The sequence below is a fragment of the Vipera berus genome (assembly GCF_964194415.1).
Source record: "Vipera berus genome assembly, chromosome: 1".
Taxonomy (NCBI): domain Eukaryota; kingdom Metazoa; phylum Chordata; class Lepidosauria; order Squamata; family Viperidae; genus Vipera; species Vipera berus.
The window spans coordinates 292,559,658-292,587,110 of NC_138202.1; the positions used below are offsets into that span (position 1 = coordinate 292,559,658).

The window sequence follows — 27,453 nt, forward strand, 5'->3', positions numbered from 1 at the left end:
CCTGACAAAAGAACATCAGTGTTTTTTGTGATATTTGGACACTTGTTTGGAGGGGATTATTTCTTTGCAGAGATGCCTAGAACAATATTAGCAATAGACATATAACTCTGTGGTGGTGTTACACAACACACTGAGATACAATTGACTTAATGTAATTTTCTGAGTTTTCAGACTACACCAAGTCATAAAAGAGTACTTGAACTGAAACCATAAAACATCCTAGGCACTAAGAGCTGGCTAACTAGTTTGTGGTTCAGTGTGTTATAAACCACAATCATTAAAGACACATTCACCCTATCTAATAATTAAGGGCAATTTATGCTATACCCCAGTCCAGTTCCATTCAACTAATCTTGATTTCACATTCTGATATCTGCAAAGTGACAATAATAGCCAAACTAGGCTTATGGCCATTTGATTAATGAGCTCTTTAGGATAGGAAAGATCATAGTATAAATAGCCAAGTATTTAAGAGATATTTTTCTTTATGAAGTCAATTAGAATTTTAATCTAGCATAAATTCATATTTAAAATACTGTAGATTCCTTGCAAAATTGTTGAGGATAATGTTACAGTGCCACCTAATGGTTTATTATGCTGAACAAACTGTTTTGACCAGTTTATATATAGTACATGCTCTAATTAAACAGATTCTCAGTTATTGAATGGCTTTCAGTTCTGAGAAGTTTCTGTTGAATTTGATATAATTTACATCTGTATCCCTGATCATGTTTGATGGTTGAGGCCAGGAGGCTGCATCAAATATTGCAAAAACAATGAATCTCTTCCATTTCTAAATGTGGTCTTAGGATAGCGGGCATTGGGTTAGGCACAGATATTTTAAAGATATGCTCCATATTGCTGGACTACAATTTCTATCATTTATAGCCAGCATGGAGTGCACCAAATCAAAAAATCTCATTTGGCTATAAAGGTTGTTGGAGGTGATCTAAATTTATGTGTAAAGCCTATCCAAGCTGCAGTTGGAATATGCATGTTATACAGTATTTTATTTCTTACAAAGTATTTTGACTCTTTGTCAAACTATATAAAATATATCAAATGCATAATCAAATATTTAACTTTTTGGGAAAATTCTGTTTTTTAAAATAAAAGTTGGCTTTTGCCATGTATATGTATACATTCAAACTAGACTGTGATGTTTCTCTGTGTCATATATGTCTGTGTATGTGGGTATATGCATAATGGTATTTTTCTGAGTCCTGAATGCAACAAAATTTCCTTTTAATGTATGCTGATTAGTGAACATTTAAAGTGACAATAAAGTTTTTATTCTATTCTATTCTGTTCTATTGATAGATAGATAGATAGATAGATAGATAGATAGATAGATAGATAGATAGATAGACAGATAGATAGATAACCTTTATTGTTATTTTTTACTGTGGGCACAAAAGGCACACATTAAAAATGAAATTTAGTTGCTTGCTCTCAAAGTGTACACATACATAACACACATTTACACATACTATATATAACATATGTATAGATCTACACCCTCACATATAAGTAAGTAACATATAAATATTAATCACTGTCCATCTTGAATACATAACAGAAGGAGGAAGATTGTCTGGGACATTATCCAACCTCTTCACAACCTGTTTTCCTTGTTACCTTCTGGGAGGAGGCTCTGTGGTATCCGAAGCAGAACATCCAGATTCAGTCACAGTTTTGTTCCATACAGTATTAACCTTGTGAACTCTCAAGATTCCTCCTTCTGTTATATATTCAAGATGGACAGTATTTAGTATTTATTTGTTATGTATATGTAGGGGTGTAGGTCTATAATATGTTCTATATAGTATGTTTAAGTGTGTGTAATGTATGTGTTCACTTTGAGAGCAGGCAACTAAATTTCATTTTTGATGTGTGTCGTTGTGCCCACAGTAAAAAATGACAATAAAGGTTGTCTTGTCCTGTCCTGTCCTGTCCTGTCTTGTCTAAGCTTTAGAGTTCATAAGGTTAATACTGTATGGAACAAAACTGTGACTGAATCTGGATGTTCTGCTTTGGATACCACGAAACCTCCTCCCAGATGGTAACAAGGGAAACAGGTTGTGAAGAGGATGTGTAGCCTCCTAGACAATCCTGCAGACTCTGCTCAAGCAATGCTTATATGCTATGTTCTGGATGGGAGGGAAATGCCAATAATCTTTTCAGCCATGCTCACTACCCTCTGCCCCGCCTTCCTATTTGAAGCAGTGATACTTCCAAACCGGACTGTGATGCTGTATGACAGGATGCTCTCAGTCGTTCCTCTGTAGAAAGTGGTAAGGACAGGGGAAGGAAGATGTGCTTTTCTCATGTGACATAGAGAATGCAGGTGCTGCTGTGCCTGCTTCACATTGAGCAACCAAGCCAGCCTACTTGCTAACTGCACAGCCAGGAATTTGATGCTGGTAACCATCTCCACAGGTGAATCATTAATGCACAGAGGAGTGTGGCTGTGCCTGCCTTTTCTGAAATCGACAATGATCTCTTTGGTTTTTCCAATGTTTAAAACTAAGCTATTTTCCTTAAACCAGTTAACCAAACCCTCAATCTGCTTGTGGTAAGCATCCTCATTGTCATCTTGAATAAGGCCCACTTCTATTCTATTCTATTCTATTCTATTCTATTCTATTCTATTCTATTCTATTCTATTCTATTCTATTCTATTCTATTCTATTCTATTCTATTCTATTCTATTCTATTCCTACTCGTAAGTGACATGAATTAAGTAGACGTTATTTTTAGGTAAGTAAAAGTATACTGTATAAGATTGCAACTATAGAATAAAAATAATAAAAGTTGCTGAAATTAATTAGGGATGAATGAAATGATCTAAAATGATTGTCTTTATTATGTAGTGAGATCAGGAGAGAATTGCTGATGGGCCCCTGGAGATAGTTTATTAAGTATGTTGAAGATGGTCCATAGATGCCATTGTGGGTTAAGTAAAGCTGGGAAGGTCAATAGTTTTTTAAACAATAGGTTGATATTGCAGGTCTTCCTGCTTGAAATGATTATAGTCTGAGTTTCCAGAATAAGGGAGGGGCCTAATGGCAATGATAATGTGTTCAGCTGTGAGGTTATCTTCTGGTACTAGTGCTCTCTGGCTTGATAGTGGTAGTTGTAGTCACCAATGACTTTGAGTGATTTTACACACACACACACACACACACACACACACACACACACGTATCAAGTCCCATGCCATTTCATATTTCTTTTGTGTGACAAGCACCACAGAAGGGATAATATTCCTAAAATAATTGGAAGTGAACATATTTGTCATAATTGGTCTATCTTTTGAGCTTCTGAAGATCTTATAACTGAAGACTGAACCTGTAACTTTTTGGAAGTTTCTCTGCCTTGGAAAAATATACTGCTCAAAAAAATAAAGGGAACAGAAAATAAGACATCCTACTATTAAATACAGTACATTGTGTTGTTTAAGTGTTCCCTTTATTTTTTTGAGCAGTATATTTTGTTTTCATAGATTGTTTTAGGGTGGATGAGTGAATAGAAGTGTCCTTGTAGCACTTCTTTTTTGTAAGAAAGTAGTAACAAATTTACTTGTTTTTTACAGTTCAAATGTTAACTGTTTATTACATTTATTAAGTCTAATCTTGGTGATAAAGTCTGAAGAGACAAGTAATATCTCAGCCCACTTTAATTTCTATCTCACAGTCTTAAGTATGGCTTTGGCTAAAATACAGTTTTTGAATGATCCAAAAGAATTTACTTGCTTACATTAATAGGTTAGATTGTCAGTCTTAAATCAATTGTAACATTGTGCAGTATAATTACATACATGAAGCTTGTATTTGCATGATTATGTTTATACCTATGAATGGTTGAATCAAAAGCTGCACTGTTTTAATATCAAAACCAAAATAACTCTTTGCCTTAGAAATACAGAATCAGAAAAAAGTTTAACATAAGGTTTGCTATGGATGTTAGCGTTATATTACAGCTTTGAATAATTTTATCTAATCAGTTCTCAGTTCTGATCCATGTAAAAGAAGCTAAAGGGCAACAAATTATTTTGGATGCTATGTAACTAAGCTTTATAAAGATGCTTAATTTCAACTTAGCAACGGTTCTGATAATACTCAACATCCATCTGTTATTATGTACAAACTGATGTATGTTTGGGAGGGACTGGAAAACATATGAAAACAAAGTTGATTTCACTTTTAATATTGACTAATGCTTTGGCTTAAAATGTTTAATCAACCTCAATAATATTCAAAGTGCTTGTGGGGAAATATTAGTCTAGATTTAAAAAAAAACCTGATTCATTAGAATTATTTAGCATGGCTCTTTACAGTAACTTCAATGAAACAATGTTAAAAGACATTAATCTTTTAAATGTACAAACGAGCACAGCTCTACAGGCTGGTTGGTGGTAAAGCAAATAATCTGGCATTACATATGTAGCATAGCCTTTAAAGACTATTTTCTACTTATCTGCCAAAATTGTAACGTAACTATGATATTGATATTATGTAATACAAAATAAAATGTACATTTTATTATTTTGGAACGATTAAGACATATTTAACTATAATCAATACATTTATGCAGTTGGATATGACATAGATGTGTGACTTCATACAATGTCGAAACATAACATTAAACATGAGTGCAACTTGTGGAAAAAGTAACACACAATGTTTAATGCTATTGGCTCTTCCATTTTCAAACAATTCTTCCTTTTGTATTCACAAAACATTTCATAATTCCATTATTTGGCATAATAAATTGAAAAACAAATTAGCATTATTCCCAGGCAAGTAAAATCTTCCCTTTCTTCTTGAGTGCTACATTTAAAACTCTGTGGATTTTAAATTAACAAAGATTCCTGCTTCATTTAAAATAGAACTATAGTTGTAAGGTTCAGATAAACCAGAATTTTAAATTACACCTAGGAGTTGATTTAAGACTTAGGATGTATACAGGTAGTCCTCAACCTACAACAGTTCATTTAATGACCGTTCAAAGTTACAACAGCACTGAAAAAAGTGACTTATTACTATTTTTCACACTTATGACCATTTCAGCATCTCCATGGTCACATGATCAAATTTTGGATGCTTGGCAACTGACTTATTTATGATGGTTGCAGTGTCCTGGGATCATTTGATCAGGTTTTGGGACTTTTGACAAGCAAAATTAATGGGAAAGTCAGATTCACTTAACAACCATGTCACTACTTGAACAACTACAATGATTCACTTAACAATTGTGGCAAGCAAGGTCATAAAAGGGAGCAAAATTCACTTAACAAATGTCTCACTTAGCAACAGCAATTTTGGGCTCAATTGTGGTCATAAGTTGAGGGCTAACTGTAGATAAATCCTTACAAGCAGTTTTCTGGGTTGGATAGTAGTAAGTTATTATGAACTGAAGATTATCTAGGATATTGTTGTATCTTAAGAAAGAACAGGCAGCATCCCAATTGGATAAATAAACAGCGTTTTAAATAATTTAGTAAACTGAGATTTTATCCCAGAGCAAATTGTAATTTGCATTCTGTTTACCTAATATTACAGGTTAATGTGCTTTGTATTTAATTTTTTAAAGCTTTGTTCTGCTTGCTATTTGTACATATAAAACCCTGTTTCTTAACTACAAATATTTTTATGATTTACAAATACCAATTAGTTTAAAAATTAGTAGAGATTATGCTCCAGAATAAAGCCCAAGATATATGCATGAATTCAATTTGAGTAATGGGGATAACTGTGGGCAAAACAGATAGAAAAAAAGAAAACTGCTTTTAGATAGCCTTGAATTTACTGTGTGTTTATTCTCCATGGGATAATGTTGTCTTATTCTAGATTCTCTTTGCACTATATAATAGCACTGCTAAAATATGAATAGAAAATCATTTTTAAGTAATAGAATTTGTTAAATTTCTTTCATATTCCATGCCTCCAGAAAGCATTGAGACCAGGCGCCATTATTTAGTGGCAACATTCACCTACAAACCACCCCCAGCAACCAATACAAATAATTTATCCCAAAATTGTACCTTGGTTGGCAAAAGCAATAGTAGCTGAATTCAAACATCCCATTAAGTATGAATTATTCAAAACCCACAATCGCTGGGATCATTCATTAAGCCAGAACCAGATAAAGCATAGTGTTGCTTAGTGCACTATGTGAACTCAATCTGGAGTATTAACAAAATTTATGTTTGTAATATCCCCACTTCTGCTGGCAAAGTGTCAGGACAACAAAAAGCTATAGCATTGTTGTGATTCCTTGCCAGCCAGTGGATCCGGCAGCTGAGTCTGAGGAATCAGATGAGGAGGAGGGGCCTGGAGTGACATTAAAGTTAGAGGAAGGCTCTGAAGAGCTCCAAGACTTACAGTCAGACGAGGAGCCTGGCCCCTCTACTCGCACTCAGGCTGAGACACAGCTGTGCTGGAAGCATGAGTTGGACAGTGATGAAGAACAGTTGGGACAAATCCCGGATACACAAAAGTGCAGGCAAGAGAAGCGAGTAGGACAGAGGAATGCAATGGGGCGGCTCCAAAGGCAACAGAGAAGGCAGGCAAGAGAAGCGAGTAGGACAGAGGAATGCAATGGGGCGGCTCCAAAGGCAACGGAGAAGGCATTAGGAAGCGAAGCCTTAGCTGAATTATAACAGGGAAGGTGAGGGAGGTGCTGGTTGCCAAAGGCAACCATTTGTGTTTAGCATCCAGTTTCTGTGGACTGTGTTTGTTTGCGTTGGACATTGACTCAGGTCTGTGAGAATAAAAGGTTGGTTTTTTCTTGCGGTTCCTGCCTGTATCTTGGAAGAGGTGTTTCTCCTTAAGAGCATAACAAGGACTCACGTAGGCTGGGATAGAACAAGCATAGCCATTCAGTCTGAAAGCTTATCAGAGCTTGAATCTCGGTTCTCCCTAATAATTGCTTTGGACAGAGTTCAGACCAACCCAAACTTTTGTCATGAGGATAAGAATACCAAGCTGTCAGTTCTCTCACACCACAGCTTGTTATATAGCAGTTGATCAATCTTAACGCTGCCATTGGACATGTGCTGCCATATCTGACAGCAGGTAAGCAGATACAGATCAGAGGCTGCTTTATTCTTCCACACCTTGCAGGATCATTGTCTTTTTACTGAGCACCCCCTAGAGGGCCAGTCTTGACTTTGAGTACAGTATACAGCTCATCAACATTAGAGTGTAAGCAGAGAACTTTGAAAACCTTTCTATCAGACTGAGCCTCCAGTGCCACGTTGACCCACAAATTAATCAGCCACCATTTATGCTTGCCTACGGGATGGATGGACCCAATCCAAGGGGTTCGTTTTTCTGCCTGAATGTGTCACGCAGCTCCAGGAAACTTAGTTAACTGAATAAACCATAAGCAAAGGTCGTATAAATACAGCCATCCCTTTGTAAAGGGAACGAAACGAAACAAAAGAGGCGATCTGGGGAGGCAAAAACCTTGCCACGGCAGCAGGCTTTGGAGGCCCACGGGGTGATTGATATATGGAGCGGATTATCTTCCTCAGAGATGAAGACACGGCCGACAGAGGCATCGGCTGTGCGGTCGCGAGAGAAGGTGATGATCAAATGCTCTTGGAATTTGGGACACGAACACGCGAAGCTCCGCTTTTCTGACTTCCTTTACCAAGAGCTCGCGAGCAGCCAAGGGGCTCGTAAAAATAACTCGGCTGAAGCACGGAGAGAGGCCGCTCAACCAGAGATGGCATGGTCGACTAAGAGAGGCGAGCCCAAATAATCCTCGCGGCATCTTTCGGAGGGTCAGTTCAAACTTAATTCCTCCTCCCGCTCTAGCAAAAAAAGCAGCAGAAACCCCCCCCCTCTTTTTTCCCCATTGACGTCTGCACGTCCTGCTCAATCCCCTTTTCTCCGCTCTCCCTGTTTCAAGGTTCCTTGCATCCCCCTCCTCCCCTCCCGCCTTCGCGGTTCAGCGCAGCAAGCGCCACAGGCACTAGAAGTAACGGAAACTCGGTGCGCCGCCTAGGCGCCTGCGCCATCTCAGCCTTGTTACTCCGCCGCCGCGACGGCCTGGCGGTCGTTGTAGTTCTTGGTGGCTTTCATTTCGGGTGGAAACAGGGTGAGGGAAAACTTCACTTCCCAGCATGCTTCTCGCCCCCCCCCCCGGTGTCTTTTCTGGGGCGGCTGAGACTTTTCAGTGTGTGTATATTGTATGTGCGAATGGGTGTCTGCGTGCTCGAAAGTGGGAGCGGCGGTAATGAGGTGCGTGTGAAGCCGCCCCGTCCCGGGCGGAGACGGAGTTTCTCGAAACTACAAGTGAGTGGTCAAGAGTTATGGGTGGCGAAGGTGGAGAAACCTAGCAGAGGGGGATAACATGGAAAGTTATTTCATTCCGTAGGAGGCGGTAGTGCCGCCCTTCCCAGGGTACCGAGAGAGGGAAGGGAACGGGAGGGAAGCTGAAGCTGAGTGGAGTGAGGCGCAAGCTCGAGGTGAGCGTGGACTCAGAGGCGCTTCATCTTTTGCGCCAAAACGGCGGCTGCCGCTTCACGGCAGACGTGACTTGAGGGGAGAGGGGAACAGGCCGACCCGGACGCCTCCAGGTGTGGCAGGGCGGGTGAGTCTGAGGCCACATCATCTTTGCTCCCCCTCAACCTCCCCTCTTCCCCCCTCCCCGCCGCCCCAACTCTGAGGATGCTTCCAAGAAGAGCTGGCTGCTTCCTCTTAAGAAAGCCCACTCCCTTTCAGAGGGAAGTTTCTTCTAGTTTAGCATAGCCGGAATTGAGATCTTAAAAAGATTAGGGGAATCTGTTCTTTTCGAAGTGCACAGACACTCATAGAAGAAAAAGGAGATCCTGAGCCTGAAATGGATCTCTCCTCCTGCCTTTGCCCAAAGACATGTAAGGTGTATTCACAAGCACTGGTAAAGGTGTGCTGCAAAAGGTGTTGCCCTGGAACCCCCCCCCCTCTCTCTCTCTCCCCCCCCCCTTTTTCAGTTTGGCAGTCGGCAGATTTGTAGCTCAGGCCTTGGTGCTATGTTTTGAAGTGTGATTGGTGGAACTTGCAATGATAGTGTAGCTGATTTACATGGAAACAATCACACCAACACTTGTGAGTTTGAGGAAGTGGTGAATGAACCACTAGCATAATTTTTGGTGAGGGAGTGTAATTGGGAAGCTTTTTTATTAAGGATGTTTGCAGTATGATGATAATCTCATAATTATGGAGTGGTGGTTGTTAGCCCTAAGTGGGGGTAATGTTTGGGAAATAATGGAAGTGTCAACAGAAAATAGAATTGAGTCAGTTCTGATGGGTGATTTTTCTTTATACATGACATCTACAAAGTACTGTTGGGATACTGCAGTTCCCAACATAGGTGGCCGCTGATAGCTTTACCAGAAGTTAACAGTATTAGAGCAATGATGCAGATTGAATAGTGAAGAGAAAAATGGTGACTTACTAGCTACCTTCCACTTTTTATTTTTCAGTCATTTCTTATGTTTGAAGTTCAACATATGCAGCTTGTATTAACAGTTCACATTTTAGGGACTGCATCTCAGTTGTGTGGATGAAGTATGTTAGTCATCTCACTTACATCATTTTGTGTAATGGAGATCTTCACATGGATAAAGTTGTTTTTTAACCAGAACAAAAATGAGCTCAACTGAATTCAAACTTCCCTCCAAATAAACATATATAGAACTGAGTTGTACAAACTCCCTTATTACCTGCATCATTGGGCTAAATAATCTCTCTTACAGCTGTAGTATCTTTCTGATGTTTGAGAAAGATATAATTCAATCTTGAAAATTTGGGAAGATTTAAAAAGCAAACAAATATTGTGGCTCTCCTCTCCTTTTGTTGATTTGCAACTCTTTAGTTATAGTTTCTTCCCTACCATGGAGCTTGCCAATTTGTCCATTGTGCAATTGAGATATTTCAGCAGGCAAACAATGTCAGCCTTCCTCTCAACCTTAGACTGCAGATAAAACCACAGAATAACTACGTTGTGGTTATAATTCATATGAGTTTTTATTAAAGATAAAGATTCATGAGAATATATTAAGATAAAAACTCATGTGAAGTGTAGGATTAAGAACAAAGATAGGGTTTGTCTCCATGCAGAAATATGAAAGTCTGCTTCAAATTCTTAGACCCAGGAGAGGCAAAAAAAAGTTATTTAACTGGTTGACAGTGAAAGGGTTAGGTTTTAACATTTTCAGTGTGAAACTAATCATTTGGAATTTATTTAACTGGAATAATCTAGTTTTGAAGAAATGTCAGTACACATGGTTATTAAAAAGAATGTATGATATTTTTTTTTCTGAATTTAATTTTTCGGCTACTGCAGTTTTGCACATGAAAGAGACATCTTTAAATTGAAGATGTAATCTGACTAGGGTGGCTATTCCTTTGACAGGTATAAAGATTAACTCAAAACATTTAATATTGGGAAGTTATTAAATGTTGTCTGCAGTGTGGAACTTGATGTTCAGCAGCCTTTGAGCTTGCCAGAAAAGAAAGCAAGATATACATAAAATAAAAACAATAGCAATTTTTCTTGACTAAACTTTTTTTCCTGGTTAGCTTGAGAATTTCTTTACCAAAACTTACTAAGGCAAACACTATTTAATTATATAACATGAAAACTTTTTTTTAAATGTCAATGTACAAAAGTAATTTAAGTGAATTATTTTTTCTTTACATTGTCCATTTTAGCATATACAGAACTAGTATTGAGAACAATAAAATATTAGTGTTATGCTTATAATTTTTATACATTTATAATGTTTATAATAAAAATATATAAATAACCAACATCATCTATGTCTTGGACCTCATGTAGATTGTTGCAGCTTCCTCTCCTTAGCTGGCTTTTTCTTCAAGTCAGAATGCTTCTGTTAAAATGTATCTCGGTTTTGGTCAGGATATATAGTCAGGATATATTCTAGGTTGTTCGGCACTGTAAATAGCATGCAGTAATTGTTACAGGAAGATAAACCTTATTGAAAATTGTATTGTTGACTATCTTCTGGTTTTGTTGAAGATCTCACTGGAACTCAAATGAATACTTTTTCTACAAACCATTTTCTGTAATTGTATTTTATGGAGAATGTGACAGGGTAGAGACCTTGAAAAATCAATAATTTATATCCATTTATGAACACTTTAAGGAAGTTTAAATTTGCTATCTTGTCTTTGGTTCTGTTTGTGTTAAAGTTATGTAACTTTGTTGCTTAATCCACTAAGAAAAATCTTGTTCTAACATTGAACTGAATCCAGATTTAGTCATGCTTAGAGTTGAATTATTAAAACATTAGGACAAAGTATGATTACATCTGGGTAAAATCCACTGTAAGTAAATAAAAATATTGGATAAATGCTCTGAATTTAATGTATTTGTTATATTTCTTTACATCTCAAAAATGTTATTTCTAAGAAAATAATATCATGCAAAAAAAATCTTATAAAATAATATGTACTTAAAATTTGATTGAATGAATGAACTGTTATCTGAAAAGGGCATCTATTTCTGTTATTAATGTCAAGAGAAATACATTCTACTGCTAAGCTTGTAAGCCGCCCTGAGTCTTCGGAGAAGGGTGGGATATAAATGGAATTAATAAAAATAAAAAAATAATAATTTTAGATGTCTATGAAGGTGTATATATTAGTGTAAATAAATACATTTTATGCATTTAAGACAATGCAACTTAACTCTAAATCTCATTTTAAATTGTAGCTTTAGTGCTGAATAGCAGAAGTAGAATGGCAACGTATATTTAGTCATCGGTATGAATTTCATTCACATACAGGCTTTGTTACAAGTATTTTCTTAAGACTGGAAAGCAACATTCTATAAGTCAAGTGGATTCTGTTAGAATGATGTCTTGCTTCTTCATTATGTTCAACAGATGTATGTTCTGAATATGCAAATGATGTTTCATTCCATTTATTTCTGCAGTTTCAACATTTTATTAAATATTGTAATCCTAACCCTAATATGGTACATCTTGGAAGATTGTGGTCACAGCAAAAGCTTTTGAAATATAAGAATCCATTTTCAAAATCAGAACCAAAATCATTTAGTATTGAATTTAGATAATGTAGAAACTAACACATAACATTCTATACGGGCTTGCTTCCTATCCTAAACTAAGGTCAGGGCAAACAGGTGGTTTTTTTTAAACCGCCAAGGTGGGGGTTATATGCATCTCTGGGGGAGATGCTGTTCCATCTTTTTCATATAATGCTTTATATATACTTTCCTATGATATGTTCCTGTTTTACAGCTTAAACCTTAAATTGGACTTCTGTAGTCAAAATCACTGTAAAGTGGTCCATAAAATGAATATAAGTTTAATGCGCAATCAGAGCATCCTTGTGATTATATTTTATTTTTTCCTAAGAAGATAAGTTTACAAATTTAATAACTGTTTTCTTTCTAAAGATAAAGATCAATAATAGAGAATTAATGAAATAAAATAGTTAATTCAAAAACACTATACTTTTTAAACATAGTTTGTTTTTAATTAAAGAAAATCAGCCAGAATCACCTGTCATATTAAAAACCTGTCATATTAAAAAATATTTAAATTGATTTAATATTTAATGTAATATTAAATTGATTTAATTTAAATCATAACTCACCCTGTTTTGAACTCACACAATACTCCACAGTTTTCATTGTGGGGACTAGTAACTAAATTGCAATAGAAGATAGTGCAGTGATTCTCAGTTTTGGGGGTCAATAGCATATTTGGTATTTTGAGAATTTGGGCACTCCTATCAAGTGGCTGTCTTGGCCAACAAATCATGCACAAACATATACAGTACAAGAAAGCAAGCAAGCAAGGAAAGTTTCTTGCCAATTCTTGCGGTCTCCCCCTACAAGCTATCATATGATCATTTCATTTCCTTTAATAAATAGCTCTTTCTACGTATAATATTTCATGAGAGGATCCACATAAATGAAAAGCTGACAGAGCTTTTTTGCCAGTTGGAGAATTGTTGAGGATTGATAACTACATGAAATTAAAAATGCCAACATGCTGCACTTTGTAAAGTATATTATGCTTGAGTTTCCTGTGTTTGCAGGAAAATGTAGCTTTACTGCACAGAATGTACCTACTTTGTATCTGTGTTCTAGATACTTATTCCTGCTCCTGTTTTGAGAATAGAGTGACTTTTAATTTCTCCAAAATTACTTTTTCTATAACTTTCTATAATCAGTAACTCAAGGAGACTTAAGATTCACTTTATTGCTATAATATAGACAGAAGGTTGACCTCTGTCAGATTGTTTACCCATCTAGTTCAGGGTAACTATCAGCAGCTTTCCAGGCTCTTTCAGATCCCTTGATAAATGATCACTTTAAATGAACATGTCAAGGATTGAAGAGCTTGCATAAATGGTACCACATTTTGGTCCTTCTGTAACAGATACCACTGTAAAGGTAATTTATTTCCAGTGAAATGAAAGCAGAAATTGTGACATGAGCAATGGTGACTGCAGTATTTTTTCTAGTTTTCTGATGATGATTATGTAATATTGTTAATATATGTGATATAACATATTTTTTTTCTTTCTAGGCAGTTCATAGAGAATACTGCAGACCATCAATGTGAACCCAACACTTCTGCTTCATATACACATTTTGTTTTTTACTTTTAAAAGACGAACATTTTCCAGAATATGAAAACTTGGAAATAATCACTGTTCTCTTTTTTTCTCATCGTTAAATGATAAAAGTATTCCTGAAAACAGAATAGAATTATTCAAGGCAGTACTTATGACCTGATACACTAATTAACTTTAAAAAACTGACACATATTAACATTTATTTACATACTGAATTGTGAAGTGCACTATTTCTAAGTTGGGCAATTTGATACTACTCTCTCCATGCACAAAACCAACTCTACAGTTGTCTCAAAAGCAAAATGAAGACCTTCTGTGAAAAAATATTATATATTTCTGTTTCTGAAGTGAACAATTTTATAATGATGTAAGCATCTCCCAATATCTGGATGCGGTGCTAAAGACAACTCATGTTTGACACCAGCTCTACAAAGAGGACCTTTCCTTAAAATAACTTCTAGCCAAATTTATACTCGCCAGCATGCACAGAATGAAAAGGAGAGTGAAGTTGATTTAGACAAGAGGATTTTCCTTGAACCATAGAAGTAAAATGTGAGATTCAACTTGCAACATTGCAGAAATTTTTTTTTTGTCTGTATGTTGAACAGGTCTTGGTGGATTTAAATCAACTCAGATGTCCTCAAACGAATCTTCTCCTCCATCTTTACAGAAGTTTTCTCCATCTGTGTCTCATGCTGCTACTCCACCTACACCATCTTTATCCTCAAGTCCACAATCTGGACTCTCAGGCCGACTTTCCAATGGCAGCTTCAGCACACAAAGCCTCACCAACTCCAGAGGATCTGTACATGGAATGTCTTTTTTGCTGCAGATTGGTCTCACTCGAGAAACCGTTACAATTGATGCTCAAGATCTCTCCCTATCTGTTGTTAAAGACCTAGTGTGCTCTGTAGTTTATCAAAAGGTAAAACACACTGATTTTAATGCTCATATTGCTATTATCTTTCTCCCTTATTACGTAGTTAACTCAGGTTTGAATGAACATACAGGAAGAGCAAAAATTAACATGCAAATTCTGCTTATCTACGTTGCTGTCCTTGTTGTCTTCCATATTTTGAGGATTTGGTAGCATGAAACTTTTTCTATCCATGAGTACTACACTGGAAATTTAGAATAATTCAAAATTCCAAATTGTGTGAAGAGATTATCTGAATATAGAGGGCTGCCTTTTTTAAGTGTTTATCCTCAATATGCAAAATGAACAGTGAATGGAATGGGAATGTAGGGACAGAATTTGCTTACTTGCTGTTGTTCAATCATTCTCTTGTTTGTTAAAGCCTTGAACCATTGAATAAGCTTTCTGTGAATAAGAAAATATAGATTGATTATAGATGGTTGGGGAGCCAGTTTGTTGTAGTGGTTAAGTATCAGATTAAAAAACCAGGAGATTTTGAGTTCTAGTTCCAGTTTAGGCACAAGGCTAGTTGGGTGTCTTTGGGCAAGTCACTCACACTCAGCCCTAGGAAGTAACCAATGGCAAACTACTTCCAAAATCTTGCCAAGATAACTGCAGGGACTAGTGCAGACAGTCGCCAAGATTTAACACTGACAAAAAAAGAAAAGAAAAAAAAAGATGGATTTCTTAATTAAATTTATATGCTGCCTATCTCTCTGAAAAGCGATTCTGGACAGCTTACAATTAAAATCATAAACATAAAGAATATTAAAAACATTAAATAAATACAAAGACAAGGGGCAAAAATGGCAAGATCAATATGGAGATGGCTGTTTCTCAGTTAATCCATCTTACCACCTCTAACATTGAACACCCGTGTCAAGAAACCAGGGTAACTTGCAGACCCAAGTTTTATGCTCTTCTGGAAGACCAAAAGAGTGGGGGCGGATCTCACCTCAAGTGGGAAGATATTCCTTAGACTGGGGGGCCACAGCAGAGAAGGCTCTCCTTTTACACCCCACCAGCCAAAGCTTTTTTGACCAAGAGGGTCAACAGCATGTCACTTTTGCCAGAGTGAGTAGGATGGACTGATGTCTTTGAGGCGAGACGGTTCTTCAGATAACCTGGATTAAGATTTAACAATGCAGTTAGTACTATTGAGTTCATTAAATTTTTATTCACATGTTACACAACAGTAGGGTTGCAATCTTTGAAGGAATTATGAATCTTGAATATATTGTTTAATTATGTATAATATCTTCACTTATAGGGAGGATTTAATTTAAAATTTAGCATCATGGAAAGTTCTTGTTTGTAGTTTGAATGGCAAATTTTTATCCAACTATTTGTGTAATATGACTTGATTTAATAAACTTCTGTAGTATTTTAGCATCTCCTTCAAAGGTTGGCGGATGGTTGTATTAGAATCAGTGCAGCAGCTGAAATAGGGTAGATTGAGACCCAGGTGTATGTCATATTTCTGATACTATTTCCCCACAGAAAGTTTAGGTGTAGGCTTTAAATTTAGTATTACATCTCAAACATCTGAGAAAAGTAATATATTGAGATATGTGTATTCATAATGGGAACAGTATTCACTCTTAGTTTGTACTTGGGAAAAATCTTACAGGGAAAACATCAGCCCAGGGGTGCTTTTGGTGATTTGCCAAAAGTCAGACAGGAAATTTCTTCATCAAATGAGTATTTGATTGTAAACTTTTTACAACCAAATTCAGCATCTGGGCATTTATTTTACATCAATCTTTTTATATAAGCGCTCATGAACTCTGGTTTATTCTACGTTTGCATGTATCAACACTAGAAAATAAGAAATACTAGTATCAGAATGCCAAACTTTCTTTTCACTTATTGTGGATTACCTTGCTTTTTCAGAATGTGATGGATTGATAAAAATGTAATGTATCCTAGATTAAAAATGTATGCTTATTAGCTTATGATTTCAAAACTGGATTATAGTATTTGCAAGTGAGATTTTACTTGAATTCCCAAGAAATTATTACAGATAAATTTGGCAAGTAATAAAGGTGGTTTCTTTTTGGTCAGCTTGGAAGTTTATATTACCATTTGTGTAGCTCATTTTAACACTTGGACAACATACTTCATTTTTGGGAGAAATCTTACTTTTATATCTTACAGTAAACATTCCTGCTTTCAAACTCATTTCTCACATATGCATACTTTAGTTATTCTACTATTATTGGTTACCACTATTCTTTCCGTACAGACATTTGTTACATTTTTTCTTGGTTCAGGCTTTTAAGTTAGTATTTTCCTGTTGATTCTTGACAACTTCCAATTGTACAAGCACTTGGCTAAAGTTCAGAAGTATGTTATAGGAAGCCAATTGTACTTTAAAAAAAAGTATAACTTTGGATTCTGAGTTTGTCCTTTCCAGTTGGCTTTAGAATGGCTGCATGTGAACGAAAGGTCTTATGCCCACAGCAGCTGCAGAGTGAGCATATGTTCCATATAGACAACACACTTCTGATCAGGAAATAGGGAGGAGGGGTGCTTATATGTGGTGAATTTCTTTTTCATGAGGATTTTTACAGCTGGTGCACAGGTGGCAGTATAACTCCAGTTGCACAAGTAATCTCTCTTGTTATCTTTGAGATGTGCAACACAGTTTTAAAATCGTATTTTAGACACATGTGTTATAAAAATATTTCACAAGCTATACTGATCATGAGAAAAAAGTAATATTGAGATTTTATCTTTATGCAGTCTCTAGAAAGCATACAAAATATTGTAAACATTTAACTTTCTAAAAAATTTTAATCAGGCAAATGAGTTCACAACTAGGAAGGAATGAAGGAAAAAAATTGGAAAGATATTAAAGCAATATGCTTACAGGGTTGCTAACTTGGAATTCTGAGAGAATTGGCACACCTTTAGATGGATCTTCTGGTATATAGAAAATATATTGTGTTCAGAATTCATGGGGAAAAAACAGTAAATAAGTGTTGATCACTCAAATGTGCCAATATTAAGTTCAAGCTGTTAATCTTTCTTTCCATCATTTGAGAAATACATTGAGAACAGAAAAGAAATTGACTAGGCAGCTGTTAAATTAACAAAGATAGAAATAATTGAAACTACTTTATCTGGTAAAAATGATTAGTAGAAACCAACTCAACTACAGAGAAATATATACCATCAGAAAATACTGTCCCAGATAAGCAATTTAAAATTATCTGAATGGACTACATTTTTTTAAGTTACAGAAGTTGATCATGAAATAAAAAAAATCAAAAAAACAGATGCTGTTATCACTTGTGGTAGTTCTAGTTCTCGCCACGGCCTCAAAACACTTCTTTTTCACCTGGCTGACCTGGACTGACAGGGATTTTAATTATGTTTTTAATTTTTTAACTCTAATTTTTAATTTATTTTAATTTTAATTTTAATTTATTGTACAGGGGCCTTTAATTTTAATTTTATCTTAACTTCTGTATTTATTGTATGTTATTGTTGTTAGCCGCCCTGAGTCCTTCGGGAGATAGGGCGGCATATAAGTCCCAATAATAAAATAAATAAATAAATAATAAACTTGTAGAATTTAAATATTAAAAGATGTACTACCTGCTACGCTTGCAAGTTGGCAACATATCTAATACTCCTGCCTCCTTTTCCTCCTACAACCACCCAGTGAAATGGGTTGGGTTAAGAAAGAGTCACTTGCCCAAAATAACCTGGATGTTTTTCATACCTGGGGAGGCTAGTACTCACAATCTCCTGGTTTTAAGGCCAGCATCTTAACAACTACACCAAACTGTCTCAGATGATAGACTTCTATGAGGTGGACTAGGGTAACTGAGGGAGGCTTTCCTAGGTTATGGATCAGTATATCAGGAGTCTAAAACCTACCAGAATACAATAGGGCAGGGGTCTCCAACCCCAGTCTGTGGACCAGCACTGGGCTGCAGCACGCCAGTTACTGGGCTGTGCAAGCAAGCAAAGCCCCATCCACGGGATGCAGACAGCATGCAAAACCATGCCCCCTCTGGTCCACAGAAAAACCTCACTCCATGAAACCAGTCCCTAGTGCCCAAATGGTTGGGAGCCACTGCAATAGGGTATTAATCTGCTGGCAAAATGAGAGCATTTTCAGTATCCCTTGAAATTCATGGGTGTCAAACTCGCCACCTCACATGATGTGTCGTCACCTATCACAACTCTTTTTGCATTGCCAGCAGTGGGGTGGGCATGGCTTCAGTATGATGAAACCGGCCCATGGGCCGGCAGTTTGACACCCCTGTTTACCCCCTGAGCTCTGCTTGATTCCTGCATGTTGAGATTCTGGCAAAGAATTTCAGAGAAGTACTTTCTTTGACACACACACACACACACACACACACACACACACACACACATATATATATATATATAAATTAATTATTGGGACTTATATGCTGCCCTATCTCCCGAAGGACTCAGGGTGGCTAACAACAATAAAATACAATGATACAAAAGTTAAAAAGAATTAAATTAACAGCCCCAATAGAATAAATTAAAATTGAAGTTAAAAATTAAAAAAACATTTTAAAATCCCTGTCGTCAGTCCAGGTCAGCCTGATGGAAAAGAAGTGTTTTAAGGCCGCGGCGAAAAGACGGGAGATCCGGGGCCATCCGGAGCTCAAGGGGAAGTTGGTTCCATAGGGCTGGCGTTCCCACAGAGAAGGCCCTCCCCCTGGGGGTCGCCAGCTGACATTGTCTAGCTGACGGCACCCTGAGGAGGCCCTCTCTGTGTGAGCGTACTGGCCGATGGGACATCGTTCCCGGCAGCAGACAGTCCTGCAAATATCTCGGGCCTAAGCCATAATTACTTTTCTTGCCTTTCATTTTTCACTGTAATCCTTTTTCCCCCTGTTATCTGCTTCCTTTAATGTTTCCTTTTTCTCTTCTGTCATCCCTTAAAGTGGTGTTCTCTATTATCTTCCCTTTTATCCAGTCTTATATAATCCTTTGAACTGCCAGAATTCATCTGATTCTGTATTGTTTTATAGTCCTCTTTCCCACATGATTCAGCTTCATCCTTTTTGTCATTCCAGAGAATTTTGACTTCTATTGTTAATTGACTTCTTCAAAAAGCTATATGGCTTCTAATACACCTATTCATGCTTCTGTTAAAGATTTCTTCTTATATTACCTTAAAAATATCCTTTCTCTTAAGATATGCTGCTGAGTTGTTTGATTTTTACTTTTGCTCTGCATGTGTGAAAGCTAGTATTGGTGTTCTGGATTTACTTGTATCAAATTTTTCAAATAAAACCCAACAGAAGTTATGATTTCTTTCTTTAAAAATGTTTTTTATTTGACAAGATGACTCCTACAAATGTCTTAAATAGTAGATGAAATTGAGCAGTTTTTCTATGCTTTAATCTTTTCCCTAGAGAAAGTGTTTCTTTGGTTATAAATCATGGCATGATTCAGTTACCAGTTTTATCCTGCTTTCATCTCCTGCATGACAATTGCTATTATAATACTTGTTTAATTTCTAACTTATTTCTGACAAAGACTTAAAAAAGCTTATTTGTGTGTTTCATTAAAAATCATACAGATATATATGCTCCTATTGATAAGAATATAATAATGTTTTGAAGAATAAAATAAAAATCCCATTAATTGTAAGCTTTTCTACTCATATTTAGCAATGTCATCATAGCTAAAATGGTGTAATTGTCAGGAAATATTTGTAAGGCACCAGGAAATGTAATGTACAATGTTGTATCTCAAAACATTCACTCACATATGACTAGATTGCAAATATGTGGCAATATTTACTGTTTGTATTATTTCTCTTTGCTTGGGTAATTTTGCTTACCTCAAGAAGGAATAGTATTATGAGTATATAGGTATTTATATGAAATATTATATTAGGGAATTTGGTTAGCTATTTATTTACAGTCAAGCACAAATATTTAGAGTCATGCAGAAAAAAGGAAAATGAATTTAAACAAGCTACATCCCTAACATATCATTAGTATAACTATAATATTGAATACTAACTCCAGTGCCAATTGAACAAAATTTAGCAACTCTTCTTGTTGTCTTATATGAATGAGAATAGCTGCCTCTTTTAAAGTTCCATAGCTATTTGTTAGGTTGAATGTTATGAGAAGAGCATGCTGGCTGTATAAAAAAATCAATGGAAAAACATACTATAGGGGAAATCATTTTATTTCTTTGCTTTTGGACAAAAATATTTCTGAAACTTCAGCAAGGCAGAAACTGGACATGTGTCAACGTTCACAGAATATAAAATGTTGACTAAATAATTAGCATGGGAAAAGAGCCTTCCAAGCAAACCCACTTCATAGAAGATAGGACTTGAGCTCAGATCCTTTAAGGAAGATTGTTGAAGAGAAATTTCTTTAGCTACAACTTGTGTAGCTAACCAAAGTCCAAGATTGATAAGATAAGCTGGAAAATTTTGAGACTGATTCATCTCTTTTTTCCCTTGTAAAATAATTAGTAGTAGGAAGTTGTCAGTGAAAACTACAGGTAGTCTTTGATGGCAATCGCAGTTGGGACTGGAATTTCAGCTGTAAATCATAGCATTCATAAGTTGTGGCACCCACATGACCAGACCTAATTTAGAGTGATCATTAAGCATATTATGTGGTCGTAAGTCTGAATCTATTCTCCTGAATAGGCATTTTTTGTCAGAAATGGCAAAAAGCATTGCAAATCATGGTCATGTGAGTGCAGAAGACTGCAACCAGTCACAAATATGAGCCAATTGCCAAGCATCCAAAATGCATTCATGTGACTGGGGGATGGTGCGACATTTTAGGATGGTTGGAAATGCTTTACGGGCTGTAAAGCATTCTTTCCAAGGCCATTGTAACTCCAAACAGTATTTATTAATCAGTTGTAAGTCAAGGACTACTGGAAATTGAGCTGGAAATTGAGATGACAGTGTCACATATGAACCTCAATAAAAATTAGTTCAGCTTTTAGTTTTATCAATAAGAGAGAGAGAGATTTTGGTGTTTGTAACAAGCCTCTTAAAAATTTGGGCTGGGCAGGTTCTAGGAGACTTAAGTCTGGGTAATTACAGATTTGTGCAGTGCACAGCTGATGACTGATGAGTTTGAAGTTATTTAGCATTGGGTGCATAATTGGTGCTGAAGGAAATATTGAAATACTTTAATTTTATCAATATAGAAACAATTTATTTTCTTTGGTTGATGGTGAATGGTGAGCTTTTTGGAAAAAGGATACTACTGATTTATTGTAATTTATTATCAATCTTTTCTGTCTACAATAAGAGATAAGGACTTAGAGGTCTGTCTCAAGATCATTTGAACTATAGACAAGATAGCTGTATCATCAGGTTTTAAAAGAACTGAAGCAGTTCTATTGGCCAACTTTGGTGGATAAAATGTAGATTTTGTCAAAGTTTGAACCAAATTAATTTAAAAAATGGGGGTTAGAGATTAATGTAGACACATCCTTGTTTCACCCTTTTTGGATAGGAATTAGGAAAGACAAAAAAACTTGAGATACTATAACAGACATGCATTATAGCAGAAGTCCCCAACCTTTTGGGCACCATGGACTAGTTCTGTGGAGAGAGGTTTTTCCATGGACTGGAGGGCGTGTGATTTTGTGTGCTGCCTGCATCTTGTGGATGGGGCTTTGGTTGTTTGTGCGGCCCAGTTGCTGGCATACCGTGGCCCGGTACTGGTCCACAGACCAGGGGTTGGGGACCCCTGTATTGTAGTATTTCACGTAAATATATAATCAAGCAAAGAAGATATTGATCTGCAAAGGAATAGCCACTATTGCCTAAAACCTGTCTCTTGGAATCACAGTAAGATTGTTACCTTTAAATCAATAAAGGCACCATAAAGAATATCCAGAGGGTACGAGATACATTTTTTTTAAAAAGCAAGACAATACCCTGTTTGAACATTGATCTTTCTGCCTGAAATTTGGTTTGCTCCTCTACCAGAATATTGGCTCCACCCTTCAGCCAATTTTTAATCTATAGCTGTTTGCTATACTGGTAGTTTGCAACTTACAACTGTTTGTTTAAAGACCATTCAAAGTTACAACATCACTGAAAATAGTGACTTATGACTGTTTTTCATATTAATAACCTTTGCAGCATCCCCATGGTCATGTGATCAAAATTTAGGCACTTGGCAGCTGGCATGTATATAAGACAGTTGCGCTGTCCCTGGGTCATGTAATCTTCTGACAAGCAAAGTTATTGGGGAAGCCAAGTTCACTTAACAGTCATGTTACTAACTTAATAAGTGCAGTGATTAACATCTGTAGCAAGAAAGGTTGTAAAATGGGGCAAAACTCATTTAACAACTGTATTACTTAGCAGTGAAAATTTTGGGTTCAATTGTGGTTATGAGTCGAGGACTACTTGTAGTTAACTGGTAGTGATTATTATATGTTCTGTTATTATAAAAAGCATAATGGCTGTGTAGACTACATAATTCTATATAAATCAGATGATGTCCTAAATAAACAGATGCTTAAACAACTTAATTCAAATGCCTGAGCAAATGCTTAAACAAAAATCTCTAATTTTTCTAGGACTAAGAGGACAGCAGCTTGGAATTTCTTCTCAGATTTCCATTAAAAGCAATGTTTTTCATTTTTTTTAAAAAAAGCCTTTCTTACTCTTATGAGAAATTCTTCTCTATCTCATTGCATCAGACTTACTTCTATGAGAGCTGTTTCTCCTTATGTTGGACTGAAAGTTTCCTTATTGTTTTAACTGTTTCTTTGAAGCTGTTTTCTATTGTTGTCTATTTGATTGTAATGTATTCAAACTCATCTGCAAGGAATAGATTTCAGATTTCACCTATCTTGTTTAAATCTCTTCTTATAAATCCAATCCTTACATTTCTAAAACAACCACTCGATATTTGTGACTTTCCTTAAATGTGATATATTATTTGATGACTAAAGTTGATGACTTAATATAAGACTCATAGGAATTAAAATTTATTTTATGAAGTTGAAAATGAGAATATAAAATAATTTTATAAATATTAATTTATTTAGAAGTATTATACTTTGAGTGTTGTACTTTAGCAAAAATTCTTTTCAAAGGCTAAACTAGCTGCAGTATGTAACTTTTTAAATACTTATCTTGGTAAGCAACAGTGAATTAACAAAATATTGTAAATAGGATTTCTATAAGAAATTTTCATGCAAGAAAGGAAGTACCAGGAATTACTTTTCTTTTTGTGATCAAGCAAAATGATTAACAGAGCTACCTCTTCAAAACTACATTTGAGAAAACTATGCTGTAAGTGTGCTTTTCTAGCCGCTCAAATGCTCAAATTCTATATAAAGAATAGTTTCCCATAGTAATTATATAGCCTCTATTACCCTTACTCTCTACTTTCTCAAAGAATACTATAATATCTATTATAAGGAATTCTAGTTTAAATCTTTTCATACTTCTTGATTTATATCATATTATCTGTATTATCTTTAATGTCCTCACAAGAAGAACATGGATATCCTTTAATGGTCAGATCTTTGAAGATAGTAAACTTTGATACTTTGATACTTTGAACATTTAAGTTCAAAGAGGAAAATGAATTAAGGGTAAATTAGTTTGATATTAGTATTCTGAGCAGATATTAAGAACATTGCTTTGTAGGTGCTAAAAGTCTGGACAGTTCATGAATTTGTCAAGAATATAGCTTGACAAGCTAATTGGTTGATAATTGACTACTTCTATAGTAGATGATGGGAATAATACAGAAAAATATATCTTTATTTAACCAAAGTACATGACTTTCTGATTAGCAAGTTAAACATGGGCTGGTGACATAATAACTAACTGGATGTACAACTGGCTTGAAATTTATACTGAAAGAATATGGCGAGAAAAGATGAAAATAATTCTATACTGGTTTGGTCATCAATAGAGTCAATAAGGATAGTATCAGATATTAAGGTTCCTAGGTACCTGTCAACAAGTGGGCAATGGGACTCGGGAGCTATAGCTGTAGGATTACTGAAAGAACAACAGTAATAGATAAAACAGACAAAAGAATACTGTGTTGAGACATCATTCCATAATAATATATTATTATTGATTGGAAGCAACAAAGCATGGTTACTTAAAGTAAATGTTTGAACATTGGAAAATAATTTTCCCAATCTCAGATATTACTGAACAACAATTAGCAGATCAAAGGAGATTCATTACTAAAAATAGAATATTCAGAGATGTAGAATGGGAAGAGATTCAGAAAAAAATATGAAAATAAAAGACCCCAAAGCAATAGTAGAAAAAACTCAGATAAAGATAATTGTAAATATAAAGGGAACAACTGATATGAATTACAGAAATGATAACTTAGAAGAAATAATAGCAACAGAATCAGTATACTCCTGCACTGAAACAACCTATGAACTGATCCCCTGAAGAATTAGAAGAGAAGATTATGGCATATGCAGAATTGTCGGTAGAAAGTATTGATAATTTCTTGAAAGTAGTTCCCCCAGAAGATCTGGTACCTATAATGAAGGGTGTAAATAAGGTACTTGCAAGTATTAAAATTACATCTGTCAAACACGCCAGTCAGCTTGCCTAAAGGACAGCAGTGGTGGTTATAGAAGAATTGGGTACTGAAATTAGAAAGCCAAAAGTAAAATCATATTTAATTCCAAAATGGAAGATCAGACTGGAGGCCAAGGTAAAAAAATTAAGATCAGATGTAAATAATTTTAAAAAACATAAAAGAGGAAATATTGAAGAATATAAAGAATGAAGACAAGTCTATAAACAAATATTGATTTAGCGCTACAAAAATGAAAAAAGATTTGGAAGTCAGTTGGAAGATCTCATAAACAACAGAAATGGGTTAAAATTTAATAAAAAGGATTAAAAACTGAATGTCTCCTGGAAATGATCAATTGCGTGACTTTTGGCTCAAATATCTGACTAGCTTACATCCAGTTAATGAAGTATTGCATAAAGGAGTCATGAGCAACTGGTTATTAACTGGCAAAACATCTCTAATTCAAAAATACTCAGCAAAAGGGACAACACCCGGAAATCATAGAGCAATAATAAGTTTTCCTAAAAAGTTTAAATTACTCATAGACATAATAGAGGACAACATCCAAGATAGTCTGTGGAGATTCTCAATCAGCCAGGACATGGTTGTACCAAAGGTGCTTTTTCCAAAAGGCATCTGGACTTTCTTGTTTTTTTGGTTGGAAAAGTTTCACTTCTCATCCAAGAACTGAGAAGCTTCTTGGATGAGAAGTGAACCGTTCTCAAGGGAAAAAAAACAAGAAAGTCCAATTGCCTTTTGGAAAAAGCACCCTCGGAACATCCAAGATTATTTAGAAAAAAATAACATCTTTCCAGTAGAATAAAATGGAAAAATAGGAAAAGTAGAGATACAAAAGATCAACTTTTGATCAATAAAACGGTTTTGAAAAATTGTAAAAGCCAATAAGTTAATTTACTTTTGGTCTGGATTGATTATAAAAAGGCCATTATCACATAGCTGGATCATCAAATGTTTGGAAACAACTGGTGTCATTAGAAATAGATATTAGAATGTGTATAAATGTTAGAAGGTATATAGAAAAAAATAATGGAGCAGAGGAAGACAGAATTGGTGGCTGAAAATAAAAAATATGGGCTTGTCAACATTAGGAGAAGCATCTTGCAGGGTATGGAAGATCAACCATCCTAGTTGGGAGGAGGTCTCAAGTGGGGAATTATCCTGAACTCATGTAAACATAAGGCAAGGTTTGAACTCCTACACATGTGGATCGGTTTCATTGAGTTTTTGTCATTGCCATGATCTCATTTTCAGTGATTTTGAAGAAAATAGATTTTGTCTGTCAAACAGCAAAAAATGCTAATAACATTTCACATTTGCTTTATACGGATGATCTGAAGATCAGAAATTGAAATCCAGTCATTGAGAAACAGTAAGAATTTTAAGCACAAATATAGCAATAGAATTTGGGCTAGAGAAATGTGCTGCAGTAGCAATAAAGTGGGGTAAGAATCACAAACAGTAATGGAATTGAAATGCTGAATGACTAAATCATTAGGACGAAGCCTACAAGTATCTTGGTCTTTTACATCAAGCATGCACAGGTTAAAAATATGTTTAGTAAAGAATACATCCAAAGAGTGAGACGATTGCTAAAAATAGAATTGAATGGTGGAAACACATCAAAGCCATCAACACCTGGACCATATCTGTGATATGGTACACTGCTGGAATTATTAAATAGACACAAACTGAACTAGACAGTTTGGACTGAAAAACAAGAAAACTGCATTACATCTCTATAGTGATATTGATAGAGTATACCTGCCCTGCAGAAATCTAGGCCAAAAATGAAAAGCAGTCATTGCCTAATTATGTAAAAGACAGCCAAGAAGAAGCATTAATGCAAGTTAAAAACTAGTACTTACTGAATCTACAGGAAACAAAATATTAACATAGAAATAATGTAATAAAACACAAAGAAAATTTGACAAAGAAATTGTCAGACATGATGAATTTCTAACAAAAGATTGAGGAGAAAATGGATAAAGATAATCTGGAATTGGCTTACAACTGGAACACTGAAAAAATTGAAGTCTGATTTTAGCTGCACAATAGCATGCTATTTCAAATAATGCAATCAAGGATGGAATTTAAAAGAAACAATAAATGATATATTCAGCTCATGAAAGAAGATTACAAACGATAGAACAGTCACCAAAATTTTTCACTGGAACATCTGTAAAAATTATCATGTGCCAGTAATGAAAAATTGGTAGCAACATATAGTTGAAAAAATACTTGAAAATTAATATTGTCTTGGGACATAACACACCAGATTTAATTATAATTTTTTAAAAAGAAAGTAAATAATTTATAT

The 27,453-nt window shown here is 35.5% G+C and overlaps 1 protein-coding gene across 1 annotated transcript in view; it reads left to right on the forward strand.

The window, feature by feature from the left end:
• The first annotated feature begins 8,170 nt into the window (after positions 1–8,170).
• Positions 8,171–27,453, forward strand: part of PRKD3 (protein kinase D3) — a 67,147-nt gene continuing 47,864 nt past the window's right edge. The window contains exons 1-2 of the mRNA XM_081313573.1: positions 8,171–8,306; positions 13,580–14,553. Of these exons, the coding sequence (XP_081169699.1) occupies positions 14,263–14,553 (291 nt within the window). The 5' untranslated portion in view covers positions 8,171–8,306; positions 13,580–14,262. The remainder of the gene's footprint in view (positions 8,307–13,579; positions 14,554–27,453) is intronic.